Source organism: Zea mays, chromosome 4 (genome assembly GCF_902167145.1).
Source record: "Zea mays cultivar B73 chromosome 4, Zm-B73-REFERENCE-NAM-5.0, whole genome shotgun sequence".
NCBI lineage: Eukaryota > Viridiplantae > Streptophyta > Magnoliopsida > Poales > Poaceae > Zea > Zea mays.
In genome coordinates this window covers 237,449,322-237,472,470 of record NC_050099.1, presented here as the reverse complement: position 1 = coordinate 237,472,470, position 23,149 = coordinate 237,449,322, and the positions used below count along the sequence as shown (strand labels likewise).

General features: G+C 45.4%; 2 protein-coding genes and 1 long non-coding RNA gene across 3 annotated transcripts; 1 reads left to right on the top strand and 2 right to left on the bottom strand.

The window, feature by feature from the left end:
- Positions 1–1,414: 1,414 nt before the first annotated feature.
- LOC103654786 (uncharacterized) lies at positions 1,415–12,793 on the top strand. Its single transcript, XM_023302241.2, has 10 exons — positions 1,415–1,704; positions 2,920–3,068; positions 3,154–3,228; positions 3,455–3,949; positions 4,525–4,836; positions 11,001–11,092; positions 11,200–11,246; positions 11,330–11,397; positions 12,034–12,344; positions 12,617–12,793. The coding sequence occupies exons 1-9, from the start codon at positions 1,686–1,688 to the stop codon at positions 12,334–12,336; spliced, it is 1,560 nt and encodes a 519-aa protein (XP_023158009.1). The 5' UTR covers positions 1,415–1,685; the 3' UTR covers positions 12,337–12,344; positions 12,617–12,793.
- LOC103654788 (uncharacterized) lies at positions 4,182–13,417 on the bottom strand. Its single transcript, XR_002269348.3, has 2 exons — positions 13,022–13,417; positions 4,182–4,555 (listed from the first exon to the last, which is right to left on the bottom strand). It is a non-coding gene; the product is annotated as an uncharacterized lncRNA (long non-coding RNA).
- Positions 13,418–17,584: 4,167 nt separating this feature from the next.
- On the bottom strand, positions 17,585–19,071 carry LOC103654787 (protein ALP1-like). The gene is made up of 2 exons (XM_008681603.4): positions 18,799–19,071; positions 17,585–18,720 (listed from the first exon to the last, which is right to left on the bottom strand). Exons 1-2 carry the CDS (start codon positions 19,044–19,046, stop codon positions 17,679–17,681), a joined length of 1,290 nt encoding a protein of 429 aa, XP_008679825.1. The 5' UTR covers positions 19,047–19,071; the 3' UTR covers positions 17,585–17,678.
- Between the last annotated feature and the right edge of the window lie 4,078 nt (positions 19,072–23,149).

The following is a 23,149-nucleotide window of genomic DNA, read 5'->3' as shown; positions in this document are numbered from 1 at the left end:
CGCACGCGCCGCATTTTCCCCTCCCGCGCGCGCGCCCCTTTCCCGCGCGCTATTTCCCGCTCGCGTGCGCGGCGCGCGCGTAGCTCGCCTAAGCGCCGCCTGAGCTCCTGGGCGCCGCTGAGTCGCCGCGGAATCGCCGCCCGGCGCCGCCTAGGCGCTCCAATCGCCTAGGGGCCCGCCTACCCCCCTAGTCCAGGCGGGAGGCCGTAGCCTAGAGACTAGGCGCGCCTAGGCGCGTCGTAGGCGACGATTTTCAAAACCCTGGGCTCAGGATCTAGAAAGTGACGGATTACTACTATTACGACGACTCAACCGATTATATGTTTATGTTGATTTTGAATGGTTTTTATCCAAATGAATTTTATAGAAGCTGGCTGAAAAGCTGAGTGTTTGACAGTCCGCAGCAGCTTTTGGTGGTCAGAAGCTGTGAAAAGCCGAAACAAACAGGGGCGTTATTGGCCAAGTACGAGGTTGCAACTACCTCGTAGCCTCACTACAGCTAATCAACTACTCGCAGGTTTCACCAGACTACTTGGTTGGCATAAACTACTTGGGTCGCTCCAGACTACTCGATCGGCGTTAGAAACTACTCACGGATTGCACCGGGAGTACTGAAGACCTGCGACAAGTACTCGAGCTCAACTCCGAAATACCTATCATCTTTGTTCGGCTATAAAGTACTCGGGGGCTTATCGTATGGGGATGTCCGAGGGCCCACTAGGACTACTCGGGAGGCCCATGCGCAGGAACCAGGGTACCTGAGGCACAACAAAGGCAAGGATTCGTGATCCGCAGGAAGGTTAGGATAGACGCGAGAATCTACGAGGATATTCTTCATTCTATTTTAATCATTCCAAGATTGTTAAGATTCGTCTAGATAAGGTAGATGCAACTGAATTAGGGTAAATCACCGCTTTTCTTGTAACCCTGCTCTCGGCCTATATAAGGGTGGGCAAGGAGCCCCTCCATTCATCTCATCTCATCGCATATCATCATCGCAATACAAACCACCACATACAGGATATAGGATATTACGTTCAGCCTGGTCTGAACCTGTCTAAAATCCTCGCGTTCGTCTGCGCGCCATTGATTTTCTTGGTTCTAGCGACACCCAAACCGACCAATCTACTGCTCCGGACACCCTCGTTGCAGGCTTGCCGGTATAAAATACCGACACTAGGCGAGCGCTGTCTAAAATCCTCGCGTTCGTCCGCGCGCCATTGATTTTCTTGGTTCTAGCGACACCCAAACCGACCAATCTACTGCTCCGAACACCCTCATTGCAGGCTTGTCGGTATAAAATATTGACACTGGGAAAGCGCCAGGACTCTGGCGCTTTGGCCAGTGTACATTTTTGCAAAAAAATTGGTATATATTTCTGTAAAAAGTGATTAAAAATATATAAAAATTAAAAAAAAATCCAAGGCCTTCCGCCGCAACCAGGCCGGGCGGGCCGATGCATATCCTTTGCCCTTCCGCTCCATATACACAAGTGTGCTTGCCGGGTGAGAGGATTCCACAGACCCTGGGCGCTCATCTTTCATACTTCTGCCGTCGCGAACCCCACGCTGCCCTCAGCGGTGTAACCCCTTTTCCACCACTCCCTGCTCCAATTTAGCCCCTCATCTCTAGATCTGGTATCGTGGATCCGGTGAAGATTCAATCTTTATCATATCCAGGAGGACATGGCGGAAACGGACTGTGGTAAGCGGCAGTCCTTCACATTTTGATTGATCTTGTAATTACCACGGGAGTCTATGTGCTGTTGCCAGTCTTGAAGAAAATCGTGTGTAAATCGCGAGCTCTCTTTATAAGGCTGGTGGCAACGCGGGCGGTAGCGCGGGCGAGAGAGAGCCGCTACCGCCCGCGCGTGAGCGAGAGGCGGGCGAGAGAGGGTCGCCGGGCGACGGCGCTCGCGCCCGGCGAGAGCGGGCGGTATCGCCTCGCTCTCGCCCGCGCTGGAGCGCCCGCCCGCGCGAGAGGCGGGCGAGAGGGAGGCGAGAGCGAGGCGAGACACTGGCGGGGCGAGAGCGACGTGGCGTGATCTGACTGGTCCACGTGTCGCGATCTGATTGGTCCACGTGTGCTAGCCGTTGCAACTAGCCGTTTTTGACCGTTTGGAGTCCAAAAAAATCCGAAAAAATTGCAAAAAATCACAAATTTCATCCCCAATCACAAATTTCTATTAATTATTATGTATTTTTAAATCGTCATGTAATTTTATTTTAATTATTACGCAATTTGTAATTTTTAATTCAATAAAAAATATTATGTTGTGTGTTTTCTGAGCGTTGAAATAAATCCGCGTGAATTACTTAATTCTGAAATAGAAAAACTGATGTGGCTATAGACTGAGGCTGTAGCCTGCTGCAACCTGTACACTGGAGCAGCAGAGGCGAGAGTGGAGGCGAGAGCTGACGTGGCAGGGGCGAGAGGGAGGCTGTGCACTGGACTCAGCCTAAATTGAGTTGCAGTAGCCATTTGTTGCTAGTTTAGAGTTAGGATCTGGTTGCATCTCTCAGATCTGGAGCTGTCCCCATGTCAAAACTGGCATCTTTTGACTGAAACTGATAGTTTTTAGTTGTCGCGCCCCGTGCTGTCACTTGTCACCGTATTCTTTAGTCATAACTGGCTTGGCATGAGGAAGAGCATTTTGTCGTACTTCCAACTCTCACCTTTTGCTGTTCAACTGAAACTCAATAAGTAGTTTTTCGTTGTATCATTTCCATATTCTATGCATTAGAGTTTCTAATTGTACACTAGTCTGTGAAACTTACCATGCCCATATAGGGGGAAAATACAATGTTTTCACATTTTAGCGTAGAACAGCTGTAAACCCTGATTTGTTTTCATATCCTTCAGGATTATTGTTGATCAACTGTATGTTATTCGAGATTGAACAAACTTCCTTGTTTTCAGATAACCAATCAATGCAATCGAAAGTTTCGGCAACACGTGAAAAGGAGGTCGTGCAAACTGCCTGTCACAAAGATATTACAGAGAGTCCATGGGATCCATCTTATCTTTTTATGGTTCATGATGAAAGTGATTGGGAAAAGGTGATTGAGGTATGGTAATTAGCCATCTGTATGGTTTCCTATCAGCTTGCACTTTCTTTCCTTAGTACGTGGCCCTTGACATTCTCTCTTCCAGTCGTCGAAGCAAATAACTGTTCGGATGGCCAAGGCGCTTCCAAATGAAATAAGGATCCCAGACCCTACTCCTGATGTGTGTTTCTTCTTCTAATTATCATTTACAGAACTCAGCTGACAAACCATTCTGTCATATTAGTCATTTCATTTTAGTTCTGCAGCATTTTAGTTTACCTAATCTATCTCCTAGAAAAATGTTTGTTGACATAAGCTGACACCAGTAAGGCTTTGCTTATTTTGTTTGCCTTATCCAAAAACTGATTGTGTTTTTTCTCTTTCAATTTGTGACCGGATCGATCCAGTATATGCGACCTGCCTTCTATAGTATATCTCACAGATTGGGCCCGGTACTGAAAAAGGATAGTGTCCGGTGCTTCCTCCGTTTGTTTGCGGAATCTCCTAAGGCCATGACATGGTATTTGAACATAAACTCTGAAACATTGACCTGCATTGTCAGCCATGATGCCCTGCGATGTGCAAAAGTTGTATTGGAGGGCAAGATGCGTAAGCTCAATTCTCTGCATGCCAACCCCAACTGCATCAACTCATATGGATATTTCGCTCTCCATGAAGCTGCTGAACGGTTCTCTGTTGAAATGATCAAGTTGCTCTTCCGCCATGGTGCTTCAGCCAATGTGCGCACAGTTGGTGATAAGGTCATTGAGAATCTACTCCCACTACATGTTGCAATTGAGAACACTTGCATGCATAAGTATCTGGAGGACAATCTATCACCTCCTCAGTATCATCGGGATTATATCTACAAGCTCATTCATCTGCTTTGCCTACCAGAGATGGTTCGTTTCATTCCCTCTCTACACAAAGTACTACTACTTATGCAGCATGACAAATAAAAAATGTTTACTGTGTTATAAAAATATTTTTGAATTCTCACATGTGTTTCGGCTTCGGCATGTTCCTTTTCAACAACAGCAACAGCAACAACACATCCTTTTGTCCCAAGCAAGTTGAGGTAGGCTAGAGATGAAACCCACAAGAAACAAGGATATAAAAAACACCGAAAGGGTATAAGACAGAAGGTAGAGTTAAGGGTAAACAGAAAACAGACAAAGATCACAGTTCATGCACGTTGATTGCCAGTTCTTTTGCCAGACGGAGTGGCATGTTCCTTTTAAAACTTAGAGAAATTAAGTAAAAATTCTATTTGACAAGATATGTTTTGCTTGGATGAAATAAAGTAATGAATTAGGAAGTTATTCACAGCTGCTTGCTTGCATGCAAATGCTGAAAGGCACTCAGATCTGTTCCTTAGCCCTGTTTGGTGCAGAACATCTCTTTGTTGGTGGCTCATGTTAGGTTTCATCTAGCCTACCCGCCAACTAGCTTGTGATTAAAAACACTGTTGTTGCAGAAGATCTTCTTGGATACGATTAGGCTTCTTGCTGAAAAAACAGATAATCTAGTTGATGAGCTCTGGAATTATATTATGGACAGAAAGCTCGTTCAGACTTCACTTCTACTGCTGGCAGCTCAGAAGCAGATTCGGAAGCATGATTTGTTCAATACTATCATGTATCGCATATACAGAGAGTGTTATACGCTAGGATTGCCAGGTGACGATAATGGTGAGGTGCAGAAGCAGCTGGAGGAAACATTTCATCTTGTTAGTATAATTTCCCGTGCTGGTGAAGCTCTGGATAAATATATCCAGGCACATTCAGAGGTATCACCACTTTCTGAATATTGCAGTTACAGTGCCACTCTTCCTTTGATTGTACTTTTATATCTGTATCTGGAAAACTACGCCATTCTTTTGCATGGCCTCTTTAATTTCGGTTGTAAGTCAAGACATCAAGCTTAATCGCAGATGTTGGTCAATGTGATTTTTATTTTTTACATAATGTTGTGAATACTCGAGTGTTATTTTTTCCTTTTGTATTTTCTGGATGCACGGAATAGAAATGTATTGTATTTTGGTGTGTGTTAATCTCACACAGCACCTCTCACTTCCATTATACTACTTCACTTTACAGATAGACCCTTACACTTGTTTATAATTACACCAACACTCCCCCTCAAGATGGGTTAAATATATTTAACATTCCCATCTTGTTACATGCCAACTCATTATCCTTAGGACCTAAACCTTTTGTGAGACTATCCGCTACTTGATTACGAGATTTGACATACTTCAACTTCAAAGCCCCACTATCAATCTTCTCTTTGATAAAGAACTTATCAATCTCCACATGCTTCATGCGATCAAACTGAACTGGATTATTTGCTATGTTGATTGCTGCCACATTGTCACAATGGAGCGACATCGTCTCATTCTTCAACACTTGAAGCTCCTTCAAGAGACCCTTCAACCATATCATTTCACACACTACAAGAGCCATTGCTCTATGTTCAGCCTCTGCAGTGGACCGAGATACCACAGCTTGCTTCTTGCTTCTCCATGAAACCAGATTACCTCCCACAAATACACAATATCCAGAAGTGGATCTCCGATCATCCCTACTGCTTGCCCAGTCCGCATCACAATACCCTTCCAAATTCATATGTTGATTTGGTCTAAACCACAATCCCTTGCCAGGGGTTCCCTTTAGGTATCTCAGGATTTGATAAACTATCTTCATATGCCCAGTTCTAGGATCATGCATATACCTACTCACCACACTTACTGCATAAGCAATGTCCGGTCTTGTATGGCAAAGATATATCAAACGACCAACTACCCTCTGATATCTTTCCCGATCTATAGGGTCACCTGACTCAGCACATGTTTGGTGATTCCTATCGATGGGTGAGCCACATGGGCGACACCCAAGCATTCCTGTCTCTGACAAAAGGTCGAGGACATACTTTCTTTGGGAGAGAATAATTCCCTGAGGTGATCTAGCTATCTCAATCCCAAGGAAGTATCGGAGAGGTCCAAGGTCCTTTACCTCAAAGGCTCTACTTAGCCTTTCCTTCAGTTTCTTGATCTCCTTCGCATCATCTCCAGTGATCACTATATCATCAACATAAACCGCCAGAATAGTGATACAAGAGTCCTGATGTTTGTAGAAGACTGTGTGGTCTCCATTGCATTGATGATAGCCCATATCACACACAACTCGCCTGAATCTATCAAACCATGCACGTGGTGACTGTTTTAGGCCATAGAGCGACTTCTTAAGTCTACACACTTTCCCAATAGTCTGTTTATTTGCAAATCCAGGTGGAATTTCCATATAGACCTCTTCCTTCAGATCACCATGGAGAAATGCATTCTTCACATCCAGCTGATGAAGAGGCCAACCAAAGTTGGCCGCGCATGAGATTAAGGTCCTCACCGTGCCCATTTTTGCCACAGGTGCAAAGGTCTCATCATAGTCGATCCCATATGTCTGACTATATCCCTTCGCCACCAGTCTTGCTTTGTACCTGTCAATCTTTCCTTCAGGAGTCTGCTTTACTGTGAAGACCCACTTGCACCCCACCGCCTTCTTTCCTTCTGGTAGGTGAACAAGTTCCCATGTCTTGTTCTTCTGAAGGGCAAGCAGCTCTTCCTTCATGGCATCCTTCCACTTTGGATCCTGTTTGGCACACCTCCAATCCTTCGGAATAGATATTGTTTGTAGAGATGCAATGAAAGTTCTATATGCAGGAGAGACACTAGAGTATGAGACATACTTAGCAATGTCATGTTCATAATAATAACGAGAAGGAGGTTTCCCAGCATTTACTCTAGGAACTCTTCTTTGTGCAAGAGGTAATTCTTCATGTTCAGGAATGGGAGAAATATGGATTGGGGAGACATTACCAGCTGGGTCTGGAGAGGAGTCTGAGGAGAGATATGGGACTAGAGCTTCAACACATCCAGGTTGTGGTTGCTCCCCCTGCTTCTTTGTCCGCTTTCGATAGTATACGATAGGTTGCTCCCCCTGTTTGTCATTCACCTTTGCCCCAATGGAACAATCATGTTGCTCCCCCTGTTTCTCATTCAACTTCCCTGCAGTAGGACATGGGATTGACCCAACAATCACTGCCTCATCATCCTCTGTCTCCTCCTGAATATTAATAGTTGGATCACCATGATCCCCACTACTTTCATCATCACTCAATATCTGCGTAGTTATCCCTTTCTCCACTTCTGGTGGAATCATACCTCCAACAATCACCCCTCCTGAAGCTCCACTAGCCCCATCACTACCTCGACCACTGTCATCCTCCCCCTCTCGACAGTCTCCTCCATCGACTGGAGAGAAGTCCTCCAGGATTTGATATGAATCAACTTTCTTTCTATAATATGGGTCTTCCTCACGAAATGTTACATCCATACTCACTAACAATCTCTTACCAATAGGGTCCCAACACTTGTATCCCTTCTGAGTAGATGAATAACCAACAAAAATGCACTTGACTGCTTGAGGATCCAACTTACTCACCATAGGTCGATGATCTTTTACAAAACAGACACAACCAAAGACCTTGGGTGGAACACGAAAGTCACACTTTCCCAATAGAAGTTCTGCAGGTGATTTCATATTAAGTATTCTTGAGGGCATCCGGTTGATGAGGTATGTGGCCGTCATTACTGCCTCACTCCACAAATACTTAGGCACATTCATCTGAAACATGAGAGATCTTGCTACTTCCAACAAATGACGATTTTTCCTCTCTGCTACACCATTCTGAGATGGAGTTCCAGGACAAGTTGTTTGGTGAATGATTCCTTGATCTGACAGATATGATCTAAATTCATTATTCACATACTCTGTTCCATTGTCAGTTCTGATAACCCGAATTCTTGCATCAAACTGATTTGCAACCAATTTATGAAAGTCTTGAAAGCACTTTAACACCTCGTTTTTATGCTTAAGTATATAGATCCAAGTCATACGAGTGTAACAATCAATAAAAGTAACGTACCACTTTGCACCATTCACAGAAGTGACTGAACAAGGACCCCAAACATCTGAATGTATTAGAATAAACGGTTCACAACTACGAAGACCAACACTAGGGTAGGTAGATCTAGTATGTTTGCCAAGTTCACATGCATCACATACAAGTCTACTTTTGTCCACTCCCTTAAACATCATGGGATACAACCGACTTAAGTTCTCAAAAGATATATGTCCTAACCGACGATGATGTAGTAGAATCTCCTTGACATCCCCCTCAACAGTTGCTTTCAATGCTGACTCCTCATGACTGATGAACCACAACCCATTATGCCTGACTCCAGTCCCAATCTTTCTCCCAGTACTCTTCTCCTGAAAGACACAAGAATTCTCATCAAATATTACTGTGCACTTGAATTGGTCAATGATTGAACTTACAGAAAGGAGATTGACTGGAAAGGATGGAACATGCAGAACTGATGACAAGCTAAGAGATGGTGTACACTCAACAGATCCTATACCACGGATTTGTTGAGATGTACCATCAGCAATTTGAACTGACTCAGAATGTGTATAAGGAATGTATGTTTTGAAAGGGGTGGACATGCCAGTCACATGCTTTGATGCTCCTGAATCTATGACCCAATCTATGTGATGCCTACATGAGGATACAAAATCTTGTGTCTGAGTACCTTCGCCCATGTGGGCGTAGTTGGCAAAGTTACCGAAGGAGTTGGTGGCTTGCCCATCAGGTGAAGTGAGGCACTCGGAAGACTTTCCCTTCTGCCACTGCTCCCATTGCTTAGCTTGTTCCCCAGACAGAGTAACAGTGAGACTCTCTTCAGTGGTAGCTATGTTGGCCTTGGAGCCACCACGGCCTCTACCACGACCTCCGCGACCCCTTCCATAGCTCCCACGACCACGAGTACCCCCTCGTCCTCCACGAGATCCTCCCCTGCCACCATTTCCTCTAGGGTTGGGACAATCGTAACTCAGGTGTCCCCTTTCCCCACAATTATAGCATTCTCTATCCTCAATTGCAACGTATGCTGGCTTCACATGATTACCACTACTCATCACTCGAAGTCTGCTCTCTTCATCTATCATGGCAGACACAGCCTCATCCATGGTAGGAAGACTCTCCTGGTGACAAAAGGCCGCTCTCCTGCTCTCAAACTCAGAATCCAGATTCTTTAGAAAGTGGGTCACCCTCCTATCCTCTACCCACTTATGAACCATTTGTGCATCCTGTGGGCAAACCATTTGGAGAGGAGCATAATGATCCAACTCTCCCCATAAGTGCTGGAGCTCACTAGCATATTGTTCCACTGATCTCCCCATCTGCTTTACTGCATCTGCCTTGCTCTGTATTTCCATCATCACCATCACATTCCCCTTTCGAGAGTATATATTACTCAAGGTCTTCCAGATCTGTGATGCAGTACGCATGGCTTCCACCCTCTTGCTAACAGTGGGAGACATAGATGCCAACAACCATGCAACTATCACAGAGTTTGTCGCATGCCAGATTCTCCATTCTGCGCCGAGCTTATCAATCGGCTCAACACATGTCTCCTCCAAATAATACTCCACTCCCTTGCCTCCTAGGAGTACACGCACTCTTCTGGACCAGCTTAGATAATTCTTACTGCCTTCTAACTTCACATCATTAGGCACAAGTTCCAACTTCAACTCAGATGTGCCTGTATTGGCCTTAGCACCAATCAACCCTAACCCCATGAGCTCTTGGATCATACTTCTCATTTCACTCATCATCTCACTCTTTGTGATCCCTCCTGAACCACTACCATCAATTCCTGTCTTCTTCGCAGCCTCCTCTGTACTCATTTTCACAGAAGCACACACACTCGACTCCTTTCTCGCAGCCTCTCGAGCTCTCTACTCAGACCACAGATCTCGTCTTCCTGTTCCAGCCCCCGTGCAGCAGCAGCAGCAGCCCCCGTGCAGCAGCAGCCCCCGTGCAGCAGCAGCCTGCTGGTGACCAGCGGCTTCTCCAAGTGGGCGTTGCCTCCCCGGCGGCGTGGGCAGCCGCGCAGGCGCGCAGGCAGCCCCGAGCGTGGCCCCTCGATGCGGGCACGAGCAGCTCCGGGCGCAGCCTCGCAGGCAGGCCGGCGTGTGGATTCGACGGCGGCGACGCAGGCTGCTGGGAGCGGGAGCAGCGGCGCCAGGCACCGTGCAGCTCGGTGGATGCAGGCAGGCAGGACGGGCGCGCGGCGGGCGGCCGAGGCTGGAGGACGCGCGGCCGACGGCGGCGCAGCTGAAGGACGCGCGGCGGGCGGCCGAGGCTGCAGGCCGGCGGCGGTACCCTGCCTAAACCCTAGCTCTGTATACCATATTGTATTTTGGTGTGTGTTAATCTCACACAGCACCTCTCACTTCCATTATACTACTTCACTTTACAGATAGACCCTTACACTTGTTTATAATTACACCAACAAAATGGCAAAAAAGAAAGCACCCTTGTCATTGGTTCTTGGTCTGAGCTAATAGATTTTGCTATATACCTTAACCTTACTGTATGTCTTAGAGGATGTTTTGGCTCAGTTCCACGCACACGAGTACATGGCCCATGTTGTACCTTGAAGTCTGTTTTTCTGTCAAAAGGCCATGAATACCTTTGTCCATGTCTTTTTATACTGTTCAATTGAGTTAAAAATGCACAATTGCTGGAAGTCATGCCTTGTTCATTTTGAAGCGTCTAGTTTATTCTAACCTACATAAATTTAGAGCTTCCAGTTAGGAAACCAAGACAGCAGTTTAGTAAATTGGAATACATTTGCATATGTACTTTAAAAAACCTAGTACACTTGTATTCGTTTCGGTCGCAAACTGCTCTATTTTTTCCCCAGGTCATATGGTAAAATATCTCCTAAGTTTATCTTTGCCATCATTTATTATATGATTTGTGCTACATAACCGTTAATATTTTTTATGTTTTATTTTTCTTTTCATTTATCTGATAGCTTTCATTCAGGTGCCTCATGTGGAGGTCCTTCAACATGTCTCATCTATTCTTAAGGAATTTGGACTTTCCCCTAAAACAGACTACATCGACATCAGAAACCTGTACTGCTTCTTTTGCTTTGTTTCAATATAATAATATTATTTGCAAAATTACAATTACATGGTTAATTTGTTGCTTATTTAATCATTTCTAAAAAATGTTTTTCAAGCCGCCCTTATAACTGCAAGTTTTCTATTAAGGGTTTTCATGAGAAAGGTATGTAGGTTGATCATTCCGTTAACCGTTTCTGAATTTGAAAGAACATGAGCCCTGACTACTTTTTTCTTCATGGACATTAGGGCTCGTGCATGCAACTAAGGAGCTTACAGAAATGTCGTGTATGAATGCTGCTGAGGAAAAAGTAAATGTATCCACTTGTTACCGATGAGTCTTTATGTTCACTCTCTTTTTAGTTTTCCATAGTGCCTTGTTACTTGTGCACATGGGGTATTGTGTCAGTGCCATACTCCCTCTGTTCCAAAAATGTATTAGATTTTACTTTCCTAAGCCAAACTTCTCTGCATGGGGTCAAGTTGCTGTGAGATTTTAATAAATAATAAACAACACTGCTGGGTCTCTTATTTTGCATGTTCTAGAAACATTTCTATTTTCCTTCATTTTTTGGACATTGTTCCTTATGCTATTGGGCAAAGAGATAAAATGAAAGTTAAAGAATATGGATAACTATTGCTTGTTAACAATCCTTTTCTTGAAGTTTGCTTAATGACACTGAAAAATAATGTAGATCGCCAAGTAACATCCCGTGTGAAAATAAATACATTGACTTATTATTGTTATGCAACTAGCACAATCTTTTTATACTCTTCTAGTGTTTGCTCTGTTTTTGCCATGAACCTTAATGGTCCAGCTGCTCATCATGTTGATTGTGAGTAGTGGCTTAAATATCACATCATCCATGAGCAATGAGTGAATCAAGTTGTCAGACTGATCATGCTGAAACATGAATGCTCTTGGGTTTCACAACACAATTTTTATTGATCAGGTTCTGAGAAAGAAAGTAACTGGAGGATGGGATCCAACATGCACAAAGAGAAGTTTTTTCCCGTTCTGGAGATCAGTATTAGGGTCTCGGGGTAATGTGAGGGTGTATCCATCCTATGCAGCACCAGATGAGAATATGGTGCTTGATGGTGAACTACTTCGTAAGAGAATGAGCAATTGGTCTTCTCCTATGAATCGTGTTGGGTTAACCGGAAAAATTCCGCAACTGACAAGTACTCATCAATCAAGAAGGTACAGTACAGCCGCATTCAAAGCACTTGTGAAAGTGCTAAAGAATGCATGAGTAGAAAGGTATGTCATGGATTTTCATTTTCTTTTTGAAACTTCTTAATATGCAAACAAAAAATGCATACTAGTAAAAAGTTAGTTTAGTTTTTCTGCCCAGTAGTTTGTTTGAGCTAGGGATTTGTTATATGGTTGTCTACATTTTCCTGTACATAAATTTTCCCTTGTTCAAATTTGTGTGATCTTGTGCTCCACCTTAGATTTTGCTTAATAAATGTGTGTAAATACTAAGGTAAACTTCAGTCAAAGTCATCTTGATGTCTTGTTTCTTTGTGCAGGTGCCTCGTGGCATGCCATGATATTCAGTGGCGGAGGACGCCAGAAAATTTAGGTGTTGCTAACGCAACGAAGAATAAAAAATTATGACAGTTTAAAATAACTTGTAGTTGTAGCTACAAAATAAGTAATAGATGTTGAAAAATACCTTATTTAATAGTCATCTTGATTATAATTCATTTACAACCAAATGCTATATAGCGAATAAAATCTGGAAAAAAGAGTAACGAATGGCAAATTGTAGTAAAAATTATTGAACAAGTGAAATAAGAATATACCCTTACGAATGCTATATTTAAAAATTGGAAAATCTGCACATTGAAAAATCTAATGGATTAGACACATTCAATAATTCAAATACTCACGAGTATAATCAAATAAATTGAATTTAGAATTAGACTACTCACGCCGGGACGCTGCGACGGAGCCAGCAGCGGACAGCGAAGCAGGCAGCACGCACCAGAGGCAGCAGGCAGGTGAGCTGCGAGCAGCGGACAGCAGAGCACGGGAGCAGGCAGCACAGCAGAGGCAGCCGGGCAGGCGAGCAGCCAGCGGCCCAGCGCCCAGCAGCGGCTCGTGAGCTCGTCGAACGCCTGAGGCCCGAGCAGCTGAGCTGCTGCAGCTTGCAGGCGAGCAGCCAGCGGCCCAGCACCCAGCAGGCGGCTCGCCGAGCGGCCGAGCTGCTGCAGCCTGCAGGCCTGCAGTGCAGCGCGGAGCGCGCTAGCGGCGCGGTGCGCCGGCAGAAGCGCTGAAGGACTGGAGCGTTCGAGCGGAATAGCGCCTTAGGCTGTCTCCAACAGCACACCCTGTAAAGGGTCCTGTCCTCTAAATATAGAGGACTGTCAGGTCCCATACGGCTTCAGCAAGGCACTCTATACCGTCCTCTAAATTTTAGAGGATGTGGCAGACACTCTAAATGTGGAGGGCTCCGGGAGTGCGCTATCCGCGCTCTTCGTCCACCAGCCGCCGCCAGGAAACTTCCCCGCATTCGTACCCCGCGCTGGCGACTGCTTCTTCCGGGGCCGAGCCCTCGATCCGGCGCGCTTCGCCGCCGGCATCGAGGCAAGAGGGCGAGAAGCGGCCGTGCGGAGGCGGGTCTGTCGGCGTAGAGCTCGCACCCCTTGGAACCGAGGCCGCGCGACCCCCCGTAACCGAAGATCCAAGCCAGCTTCCCCCTGTTCGTCGCCGGAGAGTCGCCATCGGCAAAAGGCTTCGTTGTCCGCCGACTTCGTCGAAGGCAGCCGGCAAAAGGAAGAGAACCTCCTCGCCGCCGTCGTCTTCGTCTTCGATTCGGTCCACCGAGGCAGATCCGCGAACAGCGAGGTACGAACTACACAAATCCTTTTTGTTTAGTACTTAATCATTACCGTATTCTATTGTTCGTATTCGGTAGTATGGATTAGGGTTTCTGGGATGTTTAGGGTTTACGATCTTGAGCATTGTAAATAATGCGCATGAATTTCATGCATCAATGGCTTATTGTTGTGTCCGGATGCTTCAATTTAGACCGGATTTGCGGGATCCATTTCGGGTTTGGGGGGTTGTTCGTCCCCTATGATTCCGTTCTGTCCAGATTAAAATTACTCAACATGAATTTTGTATGCGACCATGGTAACCTAATCTGCAAATTTATAACAGGTTCACATAGATGCAACTATAGGTGTACATTTGGGCCGGTCCTAATGGGCGGGCACGAAGCACGAAAAAAAAAGCACGGCCCAAGCACGGCACGGCACGAAATTATTTCGGGCCGGGCCGGCCCGGCCCGTTGCATCGGGCCGTGCTTGGGCCGACGCTGAGGCCCACGGGCGGGCACGAGCCCGGCCCGTTTAAGCAGACCCGAAAAGGCCCGTTTACCGGCACGAAAAGGCCCGAAAATGCGTCCTCGGCAGCTGCAGCCTGCAGGCCAGCAGAGGCCTAAAGCGCGGTCGCGCGACCCATTTCCATATTCCAGCCTGCAGGCCTAAAGTGCCGTTGCCCGGTGTTGCTGTTGCCAAATGCTAATTGCCAAATGGAAACCTGAAACCCTACGTCCTACTCCCGTGAGTCCGTGACCAGTCGGCGGCCGCCGTCTTTTCCGTCTCGTTTGGCCGTGTCCCGATCCCAACTCGGCGACTCCCATCTCCATCCCGATTCCCATCTCCAAGGCGGCTAGCCAGGCTCCAGCGCGACCGCCGACCGCTGACCGGAGCGCGACCGGCGAGTGCAGCAGTGCGCCCCTGCGGCAGTGCGGCCTACGCGAGCGGCCGAGCGCGACCGGCGACCGCCGACCGGAGCCGCGGCCTCCCCTGCGCGAGCGCTACCGGAGCCGCCTCTGCGCCCTGCGTCCCTGCGCCCCTGCGGCCTGCGCGAGCGGCCGAGCGCGACCGCCGACCGGAGCTGCGGCCGCCCCTGCACGAGCGCTACCGGAGTCGCCCCTGCCCCCACGAGCTCCAGCACTCCGGCAACCGTGGCCATTTTTGTATTTCGGGCCCAAATGTGTATTTCGGGCTTTTATTATTTTCGGGCCGCCCGTTTAAAGCACGACACGTTTAGTGAAATACGGGCCGGGCCGTGGGCCGAGGGGTCGGCCCGTGGGCCGGCACGGCACGGCCCGAATTTAATATTGGGCCGGGCCGGCCCGAAATTAAACGTGCCGGGCCTTTTCGGGCTTGGGCCGGGCCGGGCCGGGCGGCCCGAATGTACACCTATAGATGCAACAGGTAACCTAATCTGCAAATTTGAACTCTGTACTCATAGTTTGGAATCCCTTCGATTGAGTAGTTTGTATAACATACTTAAATTGTAGTCGGTGTTAACTAATTGAACACTGTGTTTGATGTAGCCATGGATTCGGAGAACGAAAAGCTCCGTAAAGCACTGGCTACTCTGCTCAGAGTTGTTCAAAAGCGTAGTTGTGACATCGTTGATGTCGTCAAATCAGCCTTCCAGCCTTTCAACTCACCTTTGCTGGACGAATTGAACCGAGCACTAGTTGAGATTGACGACCTCGCCAAGGATCTTGAAGACGTAGCAGTGCAAACGCAGTGGGAGGTAGAAAATATGGCTAAGAGTGAAGTGAAAGAACATCTACAACAAGAGGAAGCAGTAGAGGAGCTTCTCATACAAGATGGTTCAGAAGACGAGCTACTGATAGACGAAGAGTCACCAATTAAGTATGAAGACCTTGTGGGCTACGACGATGGTCGTGACTACTCAACCGACGACACATATCCGTACTAGTGTTCTAGGTTTAAGTTCAGTAGAAGTAATGTAGCATGTTTAGGTCTATGTTCAGGTGTACTTGTCGGTTGGTATGATCATGCTTTTGGGGGAGTTTAATGTTCTGGTCTATGTAAACTGAATCCGGTTCAGTTACTACAATAATTAATGTGTTTTCTTCGACTGTGTTTGCCTTACTTTATACCATGTTACATGTTCACTACATGCTCATTTATATCATGTTTTGATCTGCCTGTATTGCATAGAATGGGGAGTGATTGGAACCAGGTGATGTCTCAATATGGAAGCTTCCTTAGCCAGATTGACGAGCAGCCTATCGGAACACAACACTCTGAATTTCCAGTTGATGGGCAACCCGAGGGCTCAAGAACACCAGCTGTTACTAAAAAGCCAACTCAAAGAACTAAGCTAGCAAACTTCACTGCTGAAGAGGACACAAGGGTATGCCATGCATGGCTTGCTGTTAGTTGCGATCCCATTATTAACACAGGCCAGAAACGTCAAGGATTTTGGAGTAGAATTACTCAAGCATACAACTCAAGACGAGGAACATTGCCAGAAAGGTCCACAAAATCTTTGATGAGTAGATGGGATACTATCAAAACACAGTGTTCCACTTTCGCTGGATACATGATGGCAGTCCTCCGACAGAATCCTAGTGGACTCAGTGACGCAGACAAGGTAAATCTTTCATGTAACATTTTCACATCACTATTTAGTGGTTTGTTTGTAGGTTCCTGTTGTAACCATTTGTTATATGTGGCAGACATCACTGGCAGCTTTTAGGTTTGCAGCAATTGAGAAGAAGCCTTTCCACTTTTTACACTGTTGGGCCATTCTTAAGGACCAACCAAAATGGATGGACAACCACATGGGTCAACAACAATAGCAAGCCAACGCTAATCCCACACATTCTAACACTGTCGATTTGGATGCAGAAGAATCTGTACCATCAAGCTTCACATCCAAGAGGCCCCTTGGTCGAGATTCTTCGAAGGAAAAGGCAAAGAGGACTAAATCTGTGGACACATCTTCATCAGATTCTGAGTTTATGACACGCATGGGTGATCTATCTTTGGAGCGCCTGTCAGTGTACAAAACAGCTGTTACAACTGAGGAAAAGAAGTTGGATTCAATGAACAGAAATGAGAGGCATAAATTGCTCCTTGAAAAGAAGAAGTTGAACCTAGAGAAATTAAGGCTTGAAAGGCAGAAACTAAAGGAGGACAAGGAAGAGGAGATAATGATCTTAAGCATGGATTTGAGCAAATGTAACCCTCTCCTCCGGCAGTACTATGAAGCCAAGCAACAAGAGATACTGGCAAGGGTTACTGGGTCTACTTCATCTGGCCAGTGAAGGTTCCTTACTTAATATGTTTGTTTGTCGTTTATGAATTGAGGCGTACTCGGACTTGTTACTGTGAGCTTGCTGTCGTCAGATCGTAATCTGGTTTGTACCAGATTTTTTAGGTCGTCTTTGAACTATTTGTTTTCAAGTTATTGTTTTGAACTATTTGTCATGGTTTGTACCTGAATGTTTTACTATATGTGTTGAACTATTTGGTTTCATGAACTGTGAGCTTGGTGCAGTTTTTGTTTAGCATTTGTACACACATGTGGTTGCATGACAGTAGTACTCCTTCTTATTGAATTGAAACACCAGCATGAAGTAGAACAGACATGACACTACTACACTTGGACACTCAGACACACAGTACACACACTTGACACATGAAGTAGAACAGACATGACACTAACACAGACAGTAGAACAATGAAAAGTAAACAAAGACAGTTCGACAGTAGATAAGAACAGCCATGACAGAACTTGTTTCATTGCGTCCTATGCAACTCCGGATCCATGTCGCGCCCAGTGATGGTGTATCAGATCTACCTGAAGCTGAGTATATTTGTTGCGGTCTTTCAGTTGGTTGTACCTTTGATTGACGAAGTCGTTGCGCTCTTCCATTGAACCTTGAGTTGTGTCTGCCAGCACTCCGATGTTTTCAAAGGTTGTGTTCAAAGACAATGGACCTTCGTCTTCTACTATCATGTTGTGCAATATTATGCATGTTTTCATGATGTCCCCAATGTGTTCAGGACTCCAACCGTATGCAGGTCCACGGACCACACCCCATCTCTTCTGGAGTACACCGAAAGCTCGTTTTATATCTTTTCGAGCAGACTCTTGAATTGTTGCAAAGTGTTGGGTTCTAACGTCGTAGGGGTTACGGATTGTCTTCACAAATGCGGGCCAGTCTGGGTAAATCCCGGCTGCTAGGTAATATCCCATATTGTACGTGTGACCATTCACAGTGAATGAAACAGGAGGTGTGTCACCGCTCAGATGCCTTTCGAAAAGGTTTGAACGGTGAAGAACATTTATGTCGTTGCAACTACCTGGCCGACCAAAATATGCATGCCATATCCACAGGTCATACGACGCAACAGCTTCCAAGATCATGGTAGGCTGTTTACCACGCCCTGTAAACATCCCCTTCCATGAACTTGGGCAGTTACGCCACTCCCAATGCATGCAATCAACACTACCAAGCATACCAGGAAACCCACGTGACTCGCCAACTTGGAGAAGGCGTGCGATATCTTCTGCATTTGGTGCACGGAGATAATACGGAGCAAACGCGGTTTGGACGGCCGTGCAAAAGTGTTTCAATGCCTCATGAGCAGTAGATTCCCCAATACACACGTATTCGTCAACGGCATCAGCTGGAATACCGTAAGCAAGGATTCGAACAGCAGCAACAACTTTCTGTAGAGCAGAAAGACCAATCTCACCCGCACAATTTGGACGTTGAATAAAATAAGGATCCACTTGTTGCACAACATCAACAAGGCGCTCAAAGACATGGCGACGCATGCGGAACCTACCATAGAATTCATGTGTCATAATAGGGGTCATAAAGTTTTGTACATGGTAAAAAGAATGTGTTAATTGTAAATACCTCCTACGAAATTGAGCATCCGTGTACACCGGGTTGGCTCCAAAGTAGTCCGCTCGGATTCTTGCATTGCCGCTCATGTGATCACGATGAATCCTAACACGCCCTGGAATCGAACCACCATGACGACGCTCATTGCGTGCACGTCGCCTCCTATTGACCATGTGCCTCGCCAACTGCAACTCTTCTTCTTCCTCTTCCATTTCTTCCATCAAGCGCACAAGAAAATTGTTTTCTAAGTAGGGATTCATGGTTGTCGAGTTTGTAAAGGCAAGGTTGAGTGAAGTATGGAAGGGTCACTTGGTATTTATAGAGGAAGTACGCTTCGGATAGAAGACGTGCGCTTGTCGTGCAAGGGAAGCAAGGCTATGGCTTCTCGAAGAAGATTACTGGCTTACGGTGCAAGCTTGTCCATTTGAAAACTTATTTTCGCAACGATATTATACTATGTGGCGCGTTACCGACAACAATTACACAACAACAAAACAATCAATGTAATTATTATTGATATTTTGAATTTATTGCTTTAAAAATTAATAAATACAAATTTTTCGGATCATTTATATAGTGTCAAATGAGAAGAAAACAAAGAAAAATGAAAAAGAAATGGAAAATGTGAATCTGTTAACACTGTAGCTTTAGGGGATGGAATATAGAGGACGCTGCTGGAGACGGAGAATATATAGAGGACAGAATCTTTTAGAGTGTTCTGTAAAGGACAGAGAATATTCCTTTAGGGGACGAAATTTAGGGGACGCTGCTGGAGATAGTCTTAGCGGACTGCGGCTGCGGCGAGCGACGGGCGGACGACGCTTACGGTTGCTGAGACAGAGGACTGACTAGATGACTTAGAGCATGTTTGTTTCAGCTTATAGATTATATAATCTGGATTATAATCTAAATTATATAATTTAGATTATAATCTAGATATATTATAATTAATATGTAGTTGTTTGGTAGTTTAGATTATATAAATGTAGATTATTCACAAAGACAACAATAACCTTGTTTGTTTATTTGAGGTGGGAAAAGAAGGATGACATATATTGTAATTTCTATTTACATAACCATGGGTAGCGGGTCTTTTGCCAAAATAATCTCAAATAAGCTACACTTGAGAAGATTATGAGATTATCATAATCTGAGCTTTAGATTATATAATCTGAACCCATAATCTAGTTGTTTGTTTACCTATTGGATTATTTGCGCTAGATTATATAATCTGGAGGGATTATAATCTGAAACAAACATGGCTCTAATATCTATTTGGGCCGGCTCAAGGTATTGTCCAGTCAATACTGAGCCCTCCGCCCGTAATGAGATTGATCATGTTTCTGCAAGCTGTTATGGAGTCCGTGTTTCTCCCAGATCGGACTGGACTTTATATATGATGTGGCCAAACAATAATTATGTGTCATGCTAAGTTGCTATGACCTCTTGTTGTGCCCTAGTTTGTATTCGGCTTTGAACCTTAGGAGGTGGCTGTTCTATAACATGTAACATTTGATATGCATGTTGTATTTCGCTATTAAGCAACATAACCGTACTAATCTGCCTCGACGCTCACTTAACATTGGACATGCATGCTAGACGTGCTGTGAAACGTTTGTCTTACCGAACCTATTTATTTTGCTTCTCTGTTCGACGCTAGGAGCCCGATCTTAACGTCTATTGTTGGAGATAGTCTAAGCATGTGATTTAAGGAAATCATTAATATATATATATAATAAAATAAATAATAACTAAAATAAAGTAACTAAATAAATAGATTAATATATATGTGCATATCATGCTGAGGTTTTGAAGAGAACAATTAAATTTGATTATAAAATAAGAAAAAGAAAGTTAAATAGAAAATAGAATTTGTAATATGGAAAATAACACTTTGGATTAAGTGAACTTACCTTTTTGCAAGTAAGTTAAAGAAGAAAATACTCATAATAATGATAAAAAGATAACTGAGAGGATTATCTCATATTAGACTTTTGCAGTACATTTTGGAATTCTGAAAATACAAAATTTGAACTTAAATTTAGTTGAAAACATGAAATGTTGATAACCTAAAAATAAGAAAAATAAAAAGGGAAGTAAAAGTCCTCAGCTACCAATTTCGGCCCAACCCTCCACTTCCGCCGCACAGCCAAGGGTTCCCCCACGACGCTGACTGGCGGGCCCGCGGCGTCAGCCTACAAACGCTTGCACCACGCCCACCTCACCTCGTCGCTGACGACCGGGCCCCTCTGGGCAGACACACCACTCGCGCGTGCGGCTCGACCACCATCGCCGCCTGGTGGGCCATCTTCAGGTTCATCTCCCTCCTGATTGGTTACTCGCACTGTCGCGTCTTGGACCACCATATGCATTGACTTTGGCTAAGCTTTTGTTTGGTTGGCTGCACATGAGAGACGTAGACTAGATGAACGGATGCAAAATAAGTCATTTTAAGATATTTTGATTGCATCCACTCGTACCCTCAAAACAACTGTATCCGGACAGCCATGGTGGGGCGAGCCTGATTACAGACACGCAGTCATCCAATCAAGACGCTCCTCAACCGGACTGCGATAATCGCGACTGAGCTCGCCGCACCGTGCGACTCTTGCGGACCCGGGCACCCGGCGCAACCAACCTTTCCGGGTTATTAAACCCTGCGCCCGACGTCCCTCACCCCCATCTCCTCCCTCATATGCATCGCATGCTCTTCGGCTGTGAGGTTCTAGTCACCGCCGAGAATCCGCCGCGCCCTTGCCTTGCCTCCGTTGCTGCTCGGTGTCCGCCGTGTGTCGGGGTGATTCGCCTCGATACAAGGATCGCAACCAGGGAAGATTGAGGCCTGAAGAACAGCCAGAAACCAGTGAATTTCTCGCCGGAGTTGAAGCTCCGCCACAAAACTGCTCCCCGCCGTGGCCAGCCTCCACAGCGTCATAATCATCGGTGAGAACTCATTTGGGTCGTTTATGCTTCCCTTCTTCTCGCATAGCACCAGTTAGATTCAAGTTTGGGGCACCTGGGCGCTTGCTCGCGTTTGTCCAGCGAGGGAGTCGCGGTGTGGGCTTTGCGCGCCGCTGTGGCGAGCGGAGGGAGGAAGGCGATGTACGCCTGCCGTCGAATGTGTGTTTTGCGACAGAGATTAAATCGTGGGGCTTGTCGGTCTTGGCCGTTGGATCCCAAAGGGGTGGCCACGATTAGATAAGGTGACCGGTTCGTCCAGAATTGATCTGGGTCTTTGATCCCCTAGCAAGCGGTTTAAATTAGAACTCGGTTTATTAAAATCTGACCATCGAACTTTGATTTGATGGACAATACTACGTACCAGTTCGCAGTGGGTGGATCTAATCTGGACCACCAGATTTTGATCGGACAACTCTGATGAGGCGCGCGTGGGTCGACTGGTTGTTTTGTTAATGAGTCCCTGCAGAATCAGGGATTCAACCTACGGTCCCACCTAGTCTTAAAACTATCACAGCGGGGTCCTGAAATTTGCATGCGACCCCCGGGCTTCTAGAGAATTATGGTCGCAGCCCAAAGGTTAATAAAATGGGTAAAATTAATAAAGAAAATGATTTTTAGTACAAAAATAATTCCAGAAATTTGTTTAATCCATAAGTAATTCATTTTATCTCCTTTTTGATCAATTCCAGTTGCATTAAATTCATAATAATGTTGTTTATCATCTGGTAACCTTATTTTGTCATGAACACCTAAATTTCCAGAAAATCATACCTCTTTAACCATAACTCCGATTTTGGTGATTCTGAAACCTACGATCTTGTAGCATCGCATAGAATATTATTATGCAGTTTGTACTTATGTTTGGTGTGATGTTAATTTTGCATATACCATTTTTTTGTATTGCTACGAATAGCAGTGAGGTCATGAGAATCTGAAGATCATCCTGATACCTGGAATCTCGAGTCTCAGGCAAGTTGTGCCCTTGATCACTCCTTTTTACCTAATAATGTTCGCTGATAATCACTATGACATGATCAGGTTAATTTGATGGGACCTAACAGGTTTCCCTAGCATTGTTTTTCCCCTACCTTGCAAACAGATGAATTATTGGATAGATTTGCTATTGCTCTACTTGGTTTGGAAAACTAATGTTTTATTATGATCATGTTCCAATTATGTTGTTTAATTATTGTTCATGATAAGATCATATTGTTAATTGGAACATGGAGTAACCACCCGGGAAAACAGTACCACAAGGGTGGTATGGGACGCCCTTGGCTGACTAATTAGGAAAGCTAGTGGAGGACTACCTTACCCGAAAGGGGCAAGGGCAGTAGGGAAGTGGTCGCTGTAGGGAGATTCTCGGGCTGATTTTGCTGTGACGGCTTTTCGGACGGGGGAT

Excerpts from the sequence above, each read along its gene's own strand:
- LOC103654786 (XM_023302241.2), top strand. Across the intron at positions 11,093-11,199 it reads TACATCGACATCAGAAACCT|CCGCCCTTATAACTGCAAGT; the intron begins GTACTGCTTCTT and ends ATGTTTTTCAAG. Across the intron at positions 11,398-12,033 it reads CTGCTGAGGAAAAAGTAAAT|GTTCTGAGAAAGAAAGTAAC; the intron begins GTATCCACTTGT and ends TTTATTGATCAG.
- LOC103654787 (XM_008681603.4), bottom strand. The coding sequence starts at position 19,046 with ATGAATCCCTACTTAGAAAACAATTTTCTTGTGCGCTTGATGGAAGAA. Across the intron at positions 18,721-18,798 it reads GATGCTCAATTTCGTAGGAG|GTTCCGCATGCGTCGCCATG; the intron begins GTATTTACAATT and ends ATTCTATGGTAG.